The following is a 20,113-nucleotide window of genomic DNA, read 5'->3' on the forward strand; positions in this document are numbered from 1 at the left end:
TAAATCTAATATATACAAATTTAAATTGAAGATTTTTTTTTTATCTGATCCAAAGCAAGGTTATGCAAAGGTCTTGCAGATAGTGTTAGTGACTAGTTTTTTCTTCTTAATTAGATATTAGAAGATGTTGCACGAGTGCCAATGAGACAGTATCTGTCAAAGTCACAATTTGTAAAAGTAAACCAATATAGGTCAAAGTACGGTCTCAACACAGAGCCTTGGCTCACAACAAACAGCAAGCTATAAAGGGCCCCAAAAAGGATAAGTGTAAAACCATTCAAACAGAAAAACCAACGGGCTTATCTATATAAAAACATGGAAAAAGAGAAACACTTATGAACCATGCTTTTAATATTTCAAAGTAGAGATAATTGTAATCGTTTTTATGCAGATCAAGTACAATTGATTCTTCCAACATTTTTTCTCTCCCAGTTTTACATACATTTTCTCCATTTGTTTTTGTTACAGGAGCATGGGGAATGTAATTACCAGGATCTTATGGGAGAGAAAACTTTTATAATTTGTTTTTTGTCGAGCCTGCAACTTTTGTTGCAGAAAGCTCGACATGGGGATAGTGATCCTACGGCGGCGGCGTTAGCTAACTTCTTAAAAGGTTTATATTTTAGAAGGTGAAAGACCTGGATGCTTCATACTTTGTATATAGATGCCTCATGTTACGAAGTTTCCGTCAGTCACATGTCCAATGTCCTTGACCTCATTTTCATGGTTCAGTGACCACTTGAAAAAAAAGTTCAGAATTTTTGTAATGTTGAATTCTCTCTTATTATAAGTAATAGGATAACTATATTTGGTATGTGCGTACCTTGCAAGGTCCTCATGCCCGTCAGACAGTTTTCACTTGACCTCGACCTCATTTCATGGATCAGTGAACAAGGTTAAGTTTTGGTGGTCAAGTCCATATCTCAGATACTATAAGCAATAGGGCTAGTATATTTGGTGTATGGAAGGATTGGAAGGTGTACATGTCCAACTGGCAGGTGTCATCTGACCTTGACCTCATTTTCATGGTTCAGTGGTTATAGTTAAGTTTTTGTGTTTTGGTCTGTTTTTCTCATACTTTATGCAATAGGTCTACTATATTTGTTGTATGGAATGATTGTAAGGTGTACATGTCTAGCGGGCAGATGTCATCTGACCTTGACCTCATTTTCATGGTTCAGTGGTCAAAGTTAAGTTTTTAAGTTTTGGTCTTTTTATGTAATTTTATATGCCAAAGGTCAGCTATATTTGGTGTATGGAAATATATTATGATCTATATGTCAGTCCCGCAGATTTATTTGACCATGACCTCAATTGCACGGTTCATTGCACAGTGTTAAGTTTTTGTGTTTTGGTCTATTTTTCTTAAACTATAATAAGTAATAGGTCAACTATATTTGTTGTATGGAAGCTTTGTTAGCTGTACATGTCTGCCTGGCATGGTTCATCTGACCTTGACCTCATTTTCATGGTTCATTGGTCTTTGTTTAGCTTCTTGGGTAATGTTAAGTTTATGTGACAGTTGTAATAAAGCTTTATACTTAGGACTATCAACATAATATCAATGATTAGTAAAGAAGGCGAGACATTTCAGTGTGTGCACTCTTGTGTTACAGGAACATGGGGAATGTGATTACCAGGATCTTATGGGAGAGAACTTTTATTTTACTTTGTTTTTGTTACAGGAACATGGGGAATGTGATTACCAGGATCTTATGGGAGAGAAAACTTTTATAATTTGTTTTTGTTACAGGAACATGGGGAATGTGATTACCAGGATCTTATAGGAGAGAACTTTTATTTTACTTTGTTTTTGTTACAGGAACATGGGGAATGTGATTACCAGGATCTTATGGGAGAGAAAACTTTTATAATTTGTTTTTGTTACAGGAACATGGGGAATGTGATTACCAGGATCTTATGGGAGAGAACTTTTATTTTACTCTTGAAGAAGAACAGAAAAAGGTTGGTTATAGAATATTTTCCTGTTCACAAAATAAATATAGAATATAATGTGTGTTTCTAGAGCTTCAGGTTAACTAATACTAACAGTAATTATTTTACTAAGTATCTCTATATTTTCAAACTGTTCTTTTGTTTTTAAAGAAAAATAATAAAAAGGTTGCTTTTGATTTTCAATTTTTTTTTTCACCTTTTCCTTCTTCTAAAACTTTACTGTTAACACATCAAATAGCCACAGTACTATAATAATCATACTAACATATTTAGATATAATACAGCCTGTATATACCATACTTACATCAGTCGTATTTAGATATAATTGTATCTGAAGTTGTCTATTGTTTACAGCCTGTATATACCAGACAGAGACAATCAACAGCTATAGTAAGATATTTATTCTTCACCTGCTTTAAGCTTGTGGAATTTGCTGAGACCTATTGTTAAATATCATTGCTTTCATGCGCTTTTCTTTGCTAGTTTAACCGCAGTGTAACTGTATCATGGTTGCTGTTCAGATTGTATTCCTCATTGTAAATTGTTAAATGGATGTATGGCTATACTGTAAACCAACTTTTAAAATTTAATTAGAAGAAAAATAATGCAATTATAAATCATCACGAAAAATGTAAAATTTGGATCTTTCCATATCTTACTTCATCAGGTAAATAAGAAAATCTTGAAATTAAACTGCTGTGAAGTTGACCAGAAAGAGATAAACGTGAAATAAAGTATCTGAGAGAATAAGCTGGTTTACAGTATTAGCAAGGTATTGATATTAGATCATCCATTTTGGTTTACAAATACATTATGCTATTTAAAAGCGGTTTGTCATTTATGTGTTGTTGTATAGCATGTATTGCCATGTTTATAGGTTAGGGCTGCTAGAATAAATCCTTCATTTTTTCATTTTTAAAATGGGCAGGTAACTGAATTAACAATATAAAGGTAATGCGGTTATTAAAGACCTTTTAAGCAGAAAAGTGTATCTTCACATTAGATACAATATTTTCTTTTATCATTACAATATTAAATAAACAACGGAGCTCACTTCTTAAATGCTTTGCCGAATTGACTAATTCTGTTTGAAAAACAACATCACAAAATCAGAATACAAGATTTGGGATTTCAATACTAGTTTGATGAAGTTTTTGTTAAAAATAAAAAGTATAAATTATACATTTTCCTTAAGAAATTTAACCTGCATGAGATTGATTGAATGATTTTTGGTGTTTTAACACCACTTTGAAGTGCCACTTTTGTGCTATTTCATTTTGGCCAGTTTTTATTGGTGGAAGAAGCCACAGTGCCTAGAAAAATCTCTCTACCTCGATATGAAAACTGTCAATCCTAGTCAAATAAGATTTGAGTTAAGTACATCCATACTGGCGGGGTTTGAACTCAAACCCTCAGTGTTGACTGGCTAGTGATTACAGTAGTATAATTACTTAGACCACTTGAGACCACTGAGGACCCAAACTTGCATGAGATACTAAAGCTAGATTTTGTATAAAATATCAGCACTTCATTTGGGTTTAGTTCATTAATTTTATTTTCAGATTCCCTTTTAGTCATTAGAATCATTGTATATTTCATCCAGATCCTTAGCACTTTTTTATCTGAACTTGTCAATACATTTTAATTTAGTGAAGGATAAATTCATTGTAATGTATTGACAAACTGTGTAAATGTATTTTGAACACTATACACTTATTGTGCTTTCCCTTTTATGGATAAAAAAATAGTAGTCCTGTCATACATTTTGTTAGAGCAATGTTTTGCTACTAAATGTAACATTATTTCATGTTTAAATAAATTTACAATAGTATTTTTTAAGGTTTTAGAAAAACATTAGAGAAATGCTTTATTATTGCAAATGAAAGTTTTAAGATGAGATGCAAAAGAACTTAAGTTATCATTATAATTAAAAACACTACAGTATATAATAAACAGAAAGTTAGATTGTTCTTTATTATAATCAAACTAATGATACAGATATTACAACCAGTAGGAAACAGTTATGACACCAACTTTTATATTTTATTTTAGAAAGGAAACAGAATAAGCAGAAATGTGCCATCTCATGCTGAAGGAAAGAGGATATCACAACCAGTGGCTCCATCTGTTGATAAAATACCACCTAGACAGTCCCAGGTAATCCCAACCCCTGATAAGGTACCACTTCGTCAGTCGCAGGCAGCTCCACCTATCCCACAAAGAAACTACACACAATCACAGATTCATGATAGACAGTCACAGGTCAGTGGACGACCTTTACCCAAGCGACCTGATGAGGCTTATCAGAGATTGCTACAGAATCAGGTAATGGGCTGTAATAGATAGATCAGGCCTGTTATTATTTAAATTAAATGATGTTGTTTAAAAATTGATATACAGATGGCTAAATTAGTTTCCAGTTTAAGTGTTAAACCGTCAGATTTATATATGCAATATAATTTGTTTATCAAATAATATGCATGGCTGTGTCAGTATGTATATATTTTATTTGAGTATCTAACTCAAGCTTTTATGAATGAAAAAAAAAATGTGTTGTGAATAACCTTATATTAGGGAAGGAAGGATTGATACACTGTAGATATACATGAAATAAGTATCCCATGAAATACCCCAAAAAATCTTATATTTTATATATAACGGTATTTTTTCAAATGGCTAATAATTGTGGTTCGATTAAAAGCTGATGTTTAAGCAAGGATTTTTTGTTTTTTAACCAATGGGGATGTGGATATAGTGGTACAAAAAATTAGGGATGCGGATTTAGGGGATACAAAAAAATATGGAGATATGGATATAGGTGTACAAAAAGTGGGGATATGGATTTATAGGGGTACAAAAATAGTGGGGATGTGCATATAGGGCATACAAAAATGTGTGGATGTGGATATATGGGGTACAAAAAAGTGGGTATGTAGGATATTGAGGAGAACAAAAATGTGGGATCTGGAGAAAAGAAGTCAAAAAGTGTAAAAAATTACAAAATTTTGTTCCCTCAAACAATCTTGCATTTCTAAAACTAAAATAAAATAAACTCAAATTAATTTTTCAGAATGAACAGCATGGTTATCACTGAAAAGTCAGCTCAGGTGGACAAATCTAGAGACAATCATGGAATATGTGTGTTGTACTTCATTATAAACCAGTATAAATCATTGCTGATCTTATTTCATCAGCATAAACATATATATAAACAGATTGAGCAAAACTAAATATAATTGACCAAAGATTTGATTTTATTTGCTGTATATTTGTGGACCAGGATACTCACCATTACCAAAAACTTTAAACTGATGCAGGATAAACAAACATACAGACTGGGCCGTAATATAGTAATTTATGTCTGTTTATACTTATCTTGTATCATTGAAACAATAACTGGTCACTGACTATCTGAGTCCATAAAGTTCAGACCTATACCTCAACCAGTCATTCCAATAAAGCTACAATTTGATACCTAAGGATTTTTTTTTTTTTTTTTTTTTTTTAATGTGTTAAAATAAGAACCCATGAATTTTTATGACATTTTTTGAAAAACCATAAATTCAATTGTTTTATAAATCACAATTTATAATTTCATATCCTACCAAAACAGTTTTTGAGGGGTATTTAGGAATCAAATTGTTTGTCAATATGCCTTGTAATTGTAACTTATCATAAACTGGAAGGATATTGATAAACATTTTAAAAACAATCCCCCTTTTCTACTCGTTAAAGGGAGATAATTAATATACTAATACACGTAGTATTGCTTCACTCACAGTTCTAGTTTTTTTTATGTCTTATTACTTTGACTACTTTGTTAAATCAGTTTCATGTCAACATTGAATTTCACAAATATTTGGTGCAGATGTTAACCTTTATGCATATCTACTTATTTAGTCTAATGTTTAAAGTGTTTGTAGCTGTTATATTCTCAGATAAGTTAATTGTCCATTTGTCAAACATTGTTAATTTTCACTGTTATTTTAAAAAGATATACACATGTATATACATTTGATGTGTATTGTGTATGCATATATTTTTGGGTTATTAAGATGTATTTACACCCTTTAATATCAATGTACTTGTTGAGGCATAATAAGTTCAATGTTTTATCAAAGCCTTACTTTTTGAAGAAAAATTTATTTTCTTCTAATATTCCTAATTCATTTGTTAAACTTTTATGTGCCAATTGCATGCCTATGTATCACCCAATTAAGATTGACGCTGTCAGATGCCACAAAATGAAACCCAACGAATTAAATTGAATACTCAACAATGAATTTGATGTGAATGCATTATTTGTACAGCAATAGTTATACAAACCTTTAATATAGTTTATTGCTTTACTTGAATGATGTGATTATCAAATTTTATTGTCGTATTTTATCCATGTAAAAAGTATAGCTTAAGTTGCTTAAAATATAGTTTTGCAGTACCTGTCTTTAGTTTAGTTCAAGTTGCATTAGTGTTGCCCTTTATTATACGCCTTCTCCAAAAAAAAGGGTTATACAGTTTAACCTCTTATCTGTCCAATGAAATTATGAGCTTCCTGAAATTAGTTATTTATCTTCATGTGAACATGCTATACCATGTAATGCAGTTTCAGATTCATCCAAACCCCACTTCCTTTCTGTAGAATACATATAAAGCACATAATTGCCATATTTGAAATTTTGTCACATCTTTTTAAGGGAACTACATTAAAAAGCTTCCTGAATTTATGTTTTATCAGTCTTCATGTGATATATGAACTATACTATGTAATGCATTTTCAGAGTACTCAATCATCAACTTCCTTTGAATTCTAAAAGCAGGGGTATCGTATGGGATCAGTAGCTCAGTTTTACTCAATGTTCAGCTTGTTAACAACATAACTTTGATAGTGTTATCTTAATGTGTAATGACGTTATTCTGCTTAAATGAATGTATGTAGGCAATCATGTTGTTGATTTTTTTTTGTACATTGATTATTTATACGATTTATAAAGTGTGGCAGTTGTTAAAAGCATTTACTGTTAAATAATAATAAATAAAATTAATATTCCTAAACACTTTTTTAAGATATATGCAGGTCATATATAATTGCAACTCATAATGAGACAGATCTGTGGCTTTTGTGATTTATAGAAACAACAGAATTGAATTGCATCAGAAATTTATTGTGCAGAATTAAAATTATACTTATTGTACAGGGTTAATGGCCATAAGTAATACATTTTATTAAAAACATTTGCTATAAATGTTTTGCAAACCCACAGAGTTAATTTCTGTTGGGTTTTTGGTTACTAATCAGACCACATCAGATGGTTGGACCTGTTTACTAATCTGTCTCTTATATTTTATATCTACTGTCATGATGTATTTTGATACTTAAAGAGATTAAATTGTTATACTTGTAATAAAAAGGCATATATAATAAAGATTTTTTAAATATACATTTGCTTAATTTTTTATTTAATGTCTCCAGTAAAATGATTATGGAAAAATCTAGACTATTGGATCAACCTTCACAGAGATGTTATTAGTTCCATAACGACTAAGTCGATGGAGAGTTTAGTCTATCTGTCTGTCCATCCGTCAGTCCAGCAAATAGTTATAGATCAAGATTGAATTTTGTTCCGGCCTGATGATTTTGAGCAGATTTATGGTCCGTGGACTTACAAAATTCACTGTTTCCTACAATTTTTTTTAGTCATGATTGAATTGAATGAAGATGTTGATTTGAAAATTGGTATATACTTTTATCATGACATGTTACAGGTCAAGTAAGGATTTTGATTTGGTCTGATGATTTTGTGCAGAGTTATGGTCCTTGGATTTACATAAATAATCAGTTTTCAACACATTATTTCGTCATGCTTAAAGATATTGACTTGATATTTGTTAAATAGTTTACACCTTGTCAAGTTAGAGATCTAGTCAGAATTTAGTTCCAATACAATGAACTTTTAATCGGTAGGGGACTAACAGAATGCTTGTTTACAATGTGATGACCATGTTATGAAGTTATGCTCCATGAAAACATTACAGGGATACCACAGCCCTGCTTTCAATAGAATAGTGAATGGATATGGGGAATATGTCAAACAGATAAATTGATATAAGAATAGAAAACAACCCAATGCCACTAATGGGTCTTAAATGCAGCAAGAAAATCCTACATCTGGAGAAGTACAAACATACAAATACACAAAAATTTTAAAACCCACAATAATCATATCCATCATCAAGTACCCAAGCCCTACAAAATACATCAATTTTAAAAACCAATTGACAGATACAAAGAACGAGATATATTTTTGAAGAGCCGACATTTAAGGCTGAAAAGAATGGACTGACTATGAAATGAGTTTTCAGATAAATATGCTTAAACTAATGATCATAGAGAATTAAATCAAGAATGTAAATGGGGAATGTGTCAAAGAGAGAACAACCCAACGAAAGAACAGAAAACAGCCTTAGTCCACCATTGGTCAACACAGTGAGAAAAGTCCAGTTAAGAATGTCCTATTATATACAAAGTTTCATTAAATTTTGTTGTGTGGTTTCAGATGACAAATTGTTACGGTAGTATAATTAGGCCAAAACTCTTAAGTTAAAGGGGCATAACTCCTAGAAAAAAATTGAATCGTGATTTCCTGTGGATATGGTAATCTACATAGTATGTCCTTAATAATTACAAAATTTTATGAAATTCTGTTGTGTGGGTTCAGGGGAGTTGTGATGACAAGAACAGGAGTAACGGACTAACAGACGGACAAAAATGTTATACCTTCTGCAACTTTCTTGCATGGGTTATAATAACAAGACAGGTGCCACTTGGGAATCAGTAATAGTTTCTCTTCTGGAGCATCCAAGTTCATGCCATTTAAGATGGAGATGATTGCTGAATCTGTAGTAATGTGTGGACTGTTTTTTTTTTTATATCATAAAACTATTAGGGTACTTCAATGTGACATGAATCTGACAAAAATAAAGAATCCTTGTAGTTCCCCTATTGTCTTAAGAAATAAAGTGTCTGTACAATATGTACAAGAAAGCTCAATTATTTAACATTGCAATTTAGCATATGTGTATTATGAAGTCCAATCAAGTTGTAAAACAAATTATATAGGATATACCAAAAACACATAAAATATATATATATATCAGTTACAACTAAAGACAACAACTAGGAAATCCAGATGGAACAGGCATATCTTTTAATCTTGTCAGTGGAAAAACAAAAGGTATCTTTTTTACATACCACATGTAATCTCCCAACAAGGAATTACTTGAATCTGGAATAATTTTGAATTCTGGAAAATTGATGAATAATTTTTGATGAAAACTAACCCGACATATTTAGTTGGGTTAGTTTTCATTATACAATTCTAATCAATTTTCCAGAATTCAAAATTATTCCAGATTCAAATAATTCCTTGTTTCCCTTAACATTATTAAGATCATCATAGGTATCTTAACCTGAAAGGCAGGAAAATGGCCTTGAAGGATGCACATTTGGCAAAAATTAAAAAGTATATACTACATGAAATGACTAAAGTTCTTTCTTTATGTATAACAAATAAACTAACAACATCTATGCACAAGTATAAAAGGTATTCCGTATACATTAAAAGTTGACAATATTTACAACAAGTTCAAATCAACACATGTTTATAGAGAGTGTGAAAGGTTTATACTAAATTCCAGTTTACTGTTGTCATTCTTAACCACTTCCTGTACAAAACATGGCTGTGCAAACTGTATCCACAATAACTCTACTTTCAAGTTGAGTTCAATCAAGTTTACTACATGTAATGATCATGTACATTTTGTACATGCTATTTAAAAATGGCTCCTTTGTAAAATTTCAGTTCTTGCATGCTCTCTTTGATGTCATCAAGGGCTCTAAATAAAATAAAACCATTGATCAAGATTTAGTTCAACAATCAATGATTAAAAAAAAATGCCAACATGTATTCTAATGCAATTTTTAAGTAAGAATTCTCATAGGGTAAATTTATCCATCAAATCCACAACTGACATGTCTTAACTAATGAGTGCTGATTTGCTCATGATTGAAATTTGTATACTGTGGATTCATTATTATTCGTTGGATACCAATTTTCATGGGTTTCGTGGGTACAGAAGAACCACGAATTTAAATGTTCAACGAATATTATATTTTCAATAGGCTTGTTTACAGAGATTGGAAAAACCACGAAATCAAATATCCACAAATATACAAGTTTTCTGCAATCCACGAAAATAAATGAATCCACAGTAAGTTCATTTTCCAGCAAATATTCTTTTCAATAACTGAAATTACTGAGAACATGTTTTATTATCTCCAACTAAGGTCAAATTAAAGGTTAGATGCATAGAGATCAAAGGAGATCAAGTTATTGTCTTGCAAGTCAATAATGTATAAGCAATGTTTTAGGCCTTATTTAGTACATTGTCAATTTAGAGGTTTTTATAGCTTGTTTATGCGGTATGGAATTTGCTTATTTTTAGAGACTACAGTGTGTTATAGTTGCTAACTTCTAAGTTAAAAAAAAGATTCATACATTATTTGGTGTCTTGTGGAGAGTTATCTTCTCATCAGTAATCATTCCCAATCTTCACCATACATTTATACAGAACAAGTATTCACACAACAATATTGCTATTTTGATTTTTTTTCTTCTATCATTTGAGTGTCATCTATTTATTGAGATCATAATGTATTACTATAACTTGGTGTTAATAAATACCTGTGAGCTATTTTTTTCTTTGGTGCCTTTTGGTATTCTTCTGGATACCAATGCCTGTTTAAAATATACATATTTAAATAATTGTTTAATGCAATTCTTCATTGATTTAAAGAGGATTACAAACAACCAGAAGCTATACATGGGTCTCCTCTAATAAATAATGAGACTATGCTCTTCCTTTCAAATAACTTAAGTATAAAACTAGAATTTATAAGGTGATGTAGTGACCAGAGAAACACTACCCTCAGCAGAACTCTAAAAATGAATTCATTCACAAAATTTAACTTTATTTAATCAAATAAATTAATTATATGTAAGGGATGTAACTTTTAATCAGTAAATGTCCAATCTGAAAACCTCTTTTCATTATCTGTTATTATTGTCTATGACGTTATGTTAAAATTCTTTAACGGGATCATTTCATTTTAATTAGAACCATCCCCATCTCCTGATAACAAAACCTCCAAAAAAAAACTGAATTAATTTTAAAAAATTGTATATGCAAGTAAATAATGCAACTAAGGGAGAAAGCTTTTCAACAGGAAATGTCAACAATTAAAATAAAAATTGACCTATATTTTATCACATTTATTGTCCATAACATTGCATTTATCTCCAAAATATTTGGTCAAGCAGTACTAAAATAGTCATATAATAACCAAAGAAATTCACATATTTAAGATAACTAGGTAAATTTCTTTCAAACATTTTCATAAAATTAAATCTTCAAACCAAAATTTTACTTAAAATAAATTTGCATTATTTGCTTTATATATTTATATTGTCTCCTTAGATCCCTTTTTCTATTTTCTGTACATGTGTACATTACAATATGTACAGATTCCTCTTCCTTAATTGCCTCCTAGGATAATAAGACCCTGTCAATAGTTTGGTTTATACTACAGTTTACAAAATATAAAAATCCTCATCTTTAGATAAAGACCCTTATTAAAACTGAACTTTTGATTCTTTTGTAATAAATAAATGAACTAAACCATTATCTACAAAAGGAAAAGCAGCAAACACCAATTTTTAATTAATTGGATTGACCCAGTAAAGGATTTATCTCCCAACCTGATGAACTCAAGGGAGCTTGAGACCATGACAACAAAGACGTAGTTCAAATGGAAACCAGAAGATCTTCCTTGATAAGTTGAACTAATACAATATGAACGCTTTATCCAAGTGATTATCTCTATTAACTATAGAACATACCATCTTTTCACAAAGAATCTTACATTCTAATATGACATACTTCTTTTACTTTGTGAATAAACTCATGTTTAAATCCAATAAAATTTGTTTGCACATATGTATATTGACTACTGCACAATGATGATTTTTTTCAAATTGGCATACATTTAATATATTTCATTAACTGAAAACACTTCCAAACTCTTAAATGATGCACATGTTGTTACTAATGCATTTATTATTGCTGTCATGCGTTGAAATTCAAAATTGACATATTTGACCTAGAAAAGACATTCCTTCATGTTGGCTGTTCAAAACTCCTCCCTCTGAAAAATCACATTGCCAGATGTTTGCTTGTTTTCAAACACAAAAAGGGAGGTTCATGGAAGAACCAACACAAATACTCTACATTTATACACATCGAACATAGAGATTACCATAATTGTCCTAATCAGAATCAAAATAATCACTATCTCTTGGGCAAATATAATCACAAATATAATGCCTACCCATGTTAAAACCACAATAAAGTATAGCTTGCATCAATTATTTCTTAAATAAAAATTGTTCATAAGTTACGAAATGTATACTGAAATGTTTAATACTGACAAGTTCTTTTCATCGTAATATTTTTTTGTACAATGAGTCGCTGGTCTTTTCAGAAAACATTTACCGGTACTGCAGAACATACCGACAAAGTTCTTTGACTGTGCTGACATCTAGTATTCTGTAATGTAGATGGTTTAAGAATTTTGGCATATATTTGTTAAGAAACATTCTATCAGCATGAATTGAGTTTCCAGCGAGTAAAGCAGTACTCTCTGTTGTATGTTCCTTGATAAAGTTCAACATATTTTGTTCTGCATTTTCTAGAGAAATGTCACTTTTCCGTACAGCATCTGTTAATCCAGACTGAAAAAAAAACCAAAGCTATTACAGATAATGATAAAGGCACAATAAATTAAACTGTGAGAGCACCATAAGTCATATTGGTCACAACTCCTGCAAAAAAATAATGGTATGGACGATGATATTAACAATTGAAGGCTCCATTTAAGATTTTTTGAAGATATAAAAAATATACTTAATGAAATGTAATCAATAGTTATAGATTGTTGTTGATCATCTCTGTCAATGATTTTCTTGCTTGAGCTGAGAACCCATTTTAAAGTGTCTTTCCGTAAACAATGTACCTTAAACATTTGTGTATGAATGTGACATTCTGAAGTCAGACAAACAAAGCAACGAATGTGTTTTTTAATTTGATAAGATGCTTTTGTGCTTTTTTTGTAAATGATTGTTTGTTTTGAGATTGTAACACAGTGATGACTGCTGTACCCATTTTTGACTTACTTTATTATGGCTTTTTTTTTCATGCATCGTTGTAAATATAACAGAATTTGATGCGAATGTCATACAAGTGAGAGGTTTAGCGCTTTAAAACCAGGTTCAATCCACCATTTTCTACATTTGAAAATGCCTGTACCAAGTCAGGAATATGAAAGTTGTTGTCCATTCGTTTGATGTGTTTTGTCATATGATTTTGCCATTTGATTAGGGACTTTACAATTGAATTTTCCTCAAAGTTCAGTATTTTAGTGAATTTACTTTTCACTGACTGGAAACAGAGATAACGTTTCTTATCAGAACAAAACTATTTACCTCTCCATGATGTTGTTTACACCATTCTCCCATGTTATCTAAAACTTCATCTGGTTGATTAATAACTAAATTAGGACCCTGTAAAAAAAATATGCATGTATCATTTATAAGTAATGAAATAATAGAATTAAAAAAATCTTAATCTAACTTAGAAGCTATCTTCCGATTAAAAACATTATTTTTTTTCCTTCAAAGAAAACATGACTAGAACTGAACATTGAAAGAATTTAATGGAAAAATATTAGGCAACCTAAATATATAATACAGGTAGTTTTTAAAGTGTGATAAGTAACTAAATAAACCTGGTTCTATTCAGTTTGATGCAAGCTCTAAATTACATAAAAAAAAGAACTACAGAACATAGCTTTTAAATGTCTGATCATATCAATGTCATATACCTCCAGGTTAAAAAAATATCAAGCAAAAATGTCATTTATTAATCAAATATCAGTATGTTGTCTTTCATTTTGAACCACCTGATTAGATTAACTTTTAACCAACAGCCAACAAATAAGAGACAAAGCAATGAAAACTTAGTTCTACCTTATTGATGATTACTTGTTGTTAATGTGATAATTTCAATGTTTATAATTACCTCAGCTATAACATTGAGTTCTGTATCTGTAACAAGACAAGCCATCTCTATAATGTGTTCCTTTTCAATGTCTAATCCAGTCATCTGCAAAATATATCAATACCATTTATCACGATAATAATGATAAATAAATTTAGTGATTGATAGAAAATCAGGATATATAAGTCACAGGCATAATACATTTAGGTGTGATTTTGTTTCCGAGACAAGTGCCTGTGACATTAGTAGTTGATTTTATGACACCGTGGAATACACTTAAATGCAGTCAAGTTTAGCGTTTCATAGTTCATTGATAACATTCTGGCATATCACAAACAAACAACTTGTAACGTCTCATTTCATTGGCCGAAAGATTTAATTTCAACAACAATCATAGTATGCAAGTGAATTGACACACGTGACTGACAATGGAATGTAGCTATGTTACTATGAACATAAATAGTTTACAAATCTTTAGTCAAAAGAATTAGATAAGTGTTTTGTGGATCTCAAATAGTGGGGTTGAAATATTATACTGATAATTTATATAAAGTAATATTCTTTGTTCTCAGTTTATGCATGCCGCAACACAATTATCTTGTATCGAATTTTGAAAAATATATGGATAAAATAAAATACATGTGCCACTTTTATACGGATGCATATAATTATAATGAACCATTTTTAATTTCTGTTTTACTGATGCTATGTTATTATCCTGACCATGTTACATCGGCAAATATAATTTCTTTTGCATGTGTGGAACTAGATTATAAATAAATACTTGTGAGAAATGTCGCAGTTTACAAGGAACAATATAAATGTACTGTTTTCGATTTTAACTGGATGAACATTTATCTTTTAATTTAATACAGTAAGAATAGAGCCTTGCATAACATGCTTAATTAAACTATCTGCCAAAGTGATATGTACATGTAGTATGAATGCGTATTTAAAATGAAATACAAAATCATCACATCGTATGATAAACCATAGATCTATGCTTCCACTGAGCCATAGTTTGCCATCTCCATTTTTTTCTAAACAAAGCATCATGATTGGTTACATGTTTCGAATTTACTTAAAATTTCAGAATTTTTTTCTCAAAATCAAGTAAACTGAATCAGAAAAAAAAATCACACTATCCTATGTTGAAAACATAAAACTTGCAAAAGAATATAAATAGTGAACATGACAGTTTATAAAACAGACCCATTTACTACAAAAAAATCAAGCAACATCTTTAGTATGTAATTTGGTTATTTTTGAAGTTCAGTAAGGTTTCATTTCAAGTACAACATTAATTCATCGAGTCCATTTAGTAAAAAATACAGCAGGATGAAAACTTGCCAAAAAGAAAGGTAAGATGACAATTTTTGTGAACAAAGTCAGGATAAACCATTAAAAAAGGCAGGACTGAATAGACTGAAATTTAAAACGACTGGACAGAGATTCCAACTGATACGAAATAAACTGGGCTCCCTAAAGGACAACATCAAAAGATCAATGCAGGATAAAAACAAAAACTAATTCAAATTTATTTGACATAGAATTTACGTTTATTCATATTGGTCAAACAATTTCTCCCAAATTAAGTTAAGAGGGGAAAAGGGGGGGGGGGGCTTGGGGGGCAGTGAAAAACTATGTAAATGAAGTTTTTGTTTATCCTACATAAAACTTTTGATGTCGTCTCTTAATCTGTTGAATTAAATATTTCGATGTGAAAACTGTTAAGATTTTAATGTTAAAAGTTTTACAATTGCACAAATTTATAAAATTAATAAATTTCATGCACATGTATAAAAGCTAGAATTGTCATTGGACAATCAAGAACAGAATCATGTATGCCAATATGACAATGGAAGCTTTTATTGACCTTGACCAGCTACGTGAACATTGATCAGTTCATTCAAGGTCATAGTACGTGTGTTCTATTTACCAAGGTGTGAGGTCGAAAAATTGAATTGACCATGGAAATAGTCGTTCCTAAAAGAGTTAACCTAAAAAAAGTTTGTATGACTGATTATGTCGCACGACCTTTCGCTAAGCTTGGTTGCAGTTAGGTGTAATATAAAGTAATATGCTGAAGCTATGATTTTAACTTTAGGGAAGACCCCGAGATATTGAATAAAAATATTTAACTGATTTTGATAGCACATGCTTTTTTATCACAAATTAAAAATAATGGGGTCAAGGTCAGATTAAACCAAGCAGACATGTACATCTTACAACCATTCTATACAGTATACACCAAATATATATAGTTGACATATAGATTAAAGAAACTAGTAAACTGACAAAACCATTTACTCAATTTTAACCAATATAAACCATGAAATTGAGGTCAAAGTCAGATGAACCCTGACTGACAGATCTTGCAATGATCCAATATACGAAATAAAGTTATATCCTATTCATACTTGTTTTAAAAAGTATTAACTAGATATATAATGTCGCTTTGATTATGACATAATATTTTGATTGATTGCTAAATCAAAATTTGAATCTTATGACTAGATCTACATGGTTTATTGATAGATGACATTTAAACAAAGCTATAACCGCTACATTGTCAACATGTAAAGGCGATTTACATGAGAAACATATATGCGAAAAACTATCTAAAAGAGGATATCTATAGAGGACATTTTTATTGTTTGCATTTTTGTTCCTACAAGAGGCCACATGCATGCTTTTGTTTTCTATCTATGGCTGAATCTACTATCCCTATATACTTCTTGTTATATACATATAGGGATAGTAGATCTTCCCATGGATAGAAAACAAGTGACTGATTGAGGATTGACTGTGCAATGGTAGTCCAAATAAGTATGACATCTTGAAAGGCTTTGTTTGCTTTGACGACTTATGCACATGCACTTGTCTCAGAAAAAAAATCCTTAATACCTTAATATAACACTTAAGACAAGTGCCTACATGGCCTTATGGACTAGTGCAAGGGACGATAAAACGTACCTCCAAGTCGACCCAAACAAATCTTTTACTTTTGTCATCATTGACAATCTTTGGTTTCTTAGCTGGTGATGCATCTCCTCCGTTTGAAGACATTTTTCTGCAAATATTGTGAAAATATCGCCGTGTTATACTGGCGGGAAGCTTGTATATCAAATGCATTGCCAGGTTGGAAAAAAGACGAGGAACTCCGTATGGAAAAACTAAACTTTCAGTTTCGATTTAAAATCGAAAGTAAAACTATAAATAGAAAACGCGGGAAAGTTACTTCTAAACTATAATTTAATTATTAATAAAACATATTTTCACACTTTCATCAGATGGAAACTGCAACAGCCACACACACAACGCCACAGGATGCTACGTCTAATACATAAATAAAAAAAATTATTATTCCCGAAATAAAAAAATAGAGCCGGAAAAAATAAGCGAACCCATTGGCGGATCCAGGGGGAGGGGTTCCTGGTGTTGCAACCCCCCCTTTTTTTGGACGATCAATGCATTTGAATGGGAGCATATAGTTGGACACCAGCACCCCCCATCCACACCCCCCCCCCCCAAACCCCCACCCCCGGGTGTTGCTAAACGGCGGAAACGGAAAACGGAAAATGAAAGAATTGACATCTTTTCGTTTTGGTTATCTCATCTACATAGGCTTTTTTTTATAAAGTATAACACATGTTTACAAGAAAGAAAAACAGAGGATTAAATTAAAAATAAAATATTTTTGAGAATAAAGTAATAATTAACGTATTGAATTAATTAGCTGGACATATCATGACGAGACTATGATTTTGGAATACAAGATCCCAGGCTAGATCATGCATACGTCGTTTATGTGATTCATTAATCGGTTCGACTTTTCTTATTTAAAAAAGTTGAATAAATGTCAATAAGATAGTAACCCAACAGCACAAAAATATATCTACATATGGCCTAAAAAGATGGACATTGGCCTCGATTCTATCTGAGACTACTATAACTGTGTTATAGTAGTCTCAGATTCTATAGATAGGCTATGAAGTAATCCATTTTGGGGGAAATGTTTTTCATCGATTTTCTTTTGTTTCATTTTCAATTGTCTTGAATTTTGATGTGATGTATCTTGTTGCGTTGTCATGCATTAGTGATTTTCGTTGTAACATTTCGTGTATAATGGAAAGAAAAGTAAAAAGAAACCTAATGGGACAATGATTTATGGACAACAACCGATAAGGAAACCCGGAAACTAGAATATAATCTTTATTTTTATGTAGGAAATAATTAAGTTGACAAAATCACTCACTTTATACAAACCTTTCTCACCCGGATTTCAATATTGAAGTACGCTGATTGGTATTAACGTTGGAAAAGCAAATATGCATCTCCTAGAATTTAAAACTGATAAATACGCATTGATGTGAAACAAGTGGCGGAAAATTAGTAGCCTACATGGATATACGATTTGCACAGTTTCCTTACCAAGATAGTCGTAGTCATGACGTCCTAGGCCTTTCAAATTCAAAATGTCTACACTTAGTCTGCTTTAAATATCATATCGCTTAATTCTTCTCTGAAAAATCAGTCCCTCTCAAGTAGCCGTGATTTTTTTTTTCATTTACAATGGAAAATAGTCTTACTCATTCAGTATGATGTTTTACTATTACTTAAAATATAAAAAGATAGGCGAAAGTTACCACAGGAACGTTCAAACTCACAAGTCGAAAATAAACTGACAACGCCATGACTAAAAACAAAAAAAAGATCAAAAAGACTAAAAAACAAATAGACAAAAAGGCAAACAATAGTACACAAAACAAAACATATAACCTAAAGGGGATGACAGCACAAAGTTGCAACTGCGATATTTACGAAAAGCATTGATGATATTATAAAATCCAGCAGGTTACGCATTATGTTGGAGCATACTATATGTTAGAGCATCTTAGAGAGAATGAGTAGCGCGAATGTACAAACGCTGTTGTCCATTCATCAGGTATTCAGCTGGTATTGATGATAGTTGTAAAATTAGCGAATAATGATAAAATGTTTAGCTGCTAATTCACATTTATATTTTATTTAGACATTCTATGGCTTATTTCTCTTGACCTTCATACGTTTGATGTATTGAGTTCATATTCTTTTTTTTTTTCTCTCGTCCTACTTAATTTATAATGTCTTTTCATTTACATTTAACGTTTTTTTTAGTGGTACACATTTAGTTGATGTCTTCTTAGTTAATGTAATTATATGAATTGTTCATTCAGTGTTTCTGCTCTGTCATGTTCATTTTCTGCTGGTTTTAGTCATTAGTGGTGGTATACTTTGAGAGTCTTTTTTTTTAAATCTGACCTGGCTATCAAGCGAGATTTTCACGTCACGTCACGTGCGTCGTCCGTTTTCGGCTTTGTTAACTTTTTCAAAAATCTTCTCTGAAACTACTGGGCATAATGTTACCAAGCACATGTCTTAAAGGAAGTCGTTTGACAGTTTTAGTTAAACTTGGCAACAATTATCATTGGTGTATTTAGTTTAAAAAGTGGGCTGGATAACCCCGATTACCAGCCAAGATTACCAACATGGCTTAAGGATGTACTTAGGTGAGGTTAAGTGAAAATTAATAAATTAAGAAGTTAAAATTAATACTATAAACTGGTAGAGCATCAATTAAGGATAAAAATAAGCTAAAAATAATTGACCTCCTTTTCGAGATATTTGAGATTTACAATATGGCGGGAAAAGGCTGACTCGGACTTTTACCTTATATTTGCATTGGTATTATTAGTTCTCAAAACAAAAGAAAGAAAATTAAGAATCTTCTAAAATTTTGGTAAAATGATCTTTCATGAGCTACTAAGTTTTATGTGAAAAAATAAATGGGTGTTATGGGGCAAAATATTTTCCATTGTATTGTATGGAAAAACACCAAGGAGTCCGAACATTTGACACAAATTCCAAAACCTCACCTAAGTACATCCTTAAATTAAAGTATAGGAATGAAATGCAAGTGTTGTCTATTGAAAATCTCTATGAA

The 20,113-nt window shown here is 31.1% G+C and overlaps 2 protein-coding genes across 4 annotated transcripts in view; one reads left to right on the plus strand and one right to left on the minus strand.

Moving 5' to 3' along the window:
* The window catches only part of LOC143071841 (myosin-IIIb-like), a 45,382-nt gene extending 37,988 nt beyond the window's left edge, over nucleotides 1–7,394 (plus strand). Inside the window, exons 27-30 of one of the 3 annotated variants that reach the window (XM_076246446.1) lie at nucleotides 1,891–1,965; nucleotides 2,311–2,346; nucleotides 4,009–4,281; nucleotides 5,027–7,394. In XM_076246446.1, the coding sequence (XP_076102561.1) occupies nucleotides 1,891–1,965; nucleotides 2,311–2,346; nucleotides 4,009–4,281; nucleotides 5,027–5,050 (408 nt within the window). In that variant the 3' untranslated portion in view covers nucleotides 5,051–7,394. Of the gene's footprint in view, nucleotides 1–1,616; nucleotides 1,850–1,890; nucleotides 1,966–2,310; nucleotides 2,347–4,008; nucleotides 4,282–5,026 lie in introns of those variants that run through there. The other 2 variants (XM_076246447.1, XM_076246448.1) reach the window with 2 other exon arrangements.
* Nucleotides 7,395–9,488: 2,094 nt separating this feature from the next.
* On the minus strand, nucleotides 9,489–17,289 carry LOC143071842 (putative oligoribonuclease). Its single transcript, XM_076246449.1, has 6 exons — nucleotides 17,104–17,289; nucleotides 14,149–14,232; nucleotides 13,554–13,631; nucleotides 12,583–12,803; nucleotides 10,698–10,751; nucleotides 9,489–9,849 (listed from the first exon to the last, which is right to left on the minus strand). Exons 1-6 carry the CDS (start codon nucleotides 17,260–17,262, stop codon nucleotides 9,783–9,785), a joined length of 663 nt encoding a protein of 220 aa, XP_076102564.1. The 5' UTR covers nucleotides 17,263–17,289; the 3' UTR covers nucleotides 9,489–9,782.
* Nucleotides 17,290–20,113: the final 2,824 nt, after the last annotated feature.

The sequence above is a fragment of the Mytilus galloprovincialis genome, chromosome 4 (genome assembly GCF_965363235.1).
Source record: "Mytilus galloprovincialis chromosome 4, xbMytGall1.hap1.1, whole genome shotgun sequence".
NCBI lineage: Eukaryota > Metazoa > Mollusca > Bivalvia > Mytilida > Mytilidae > Mytilus > Mytilus galloprovincialis.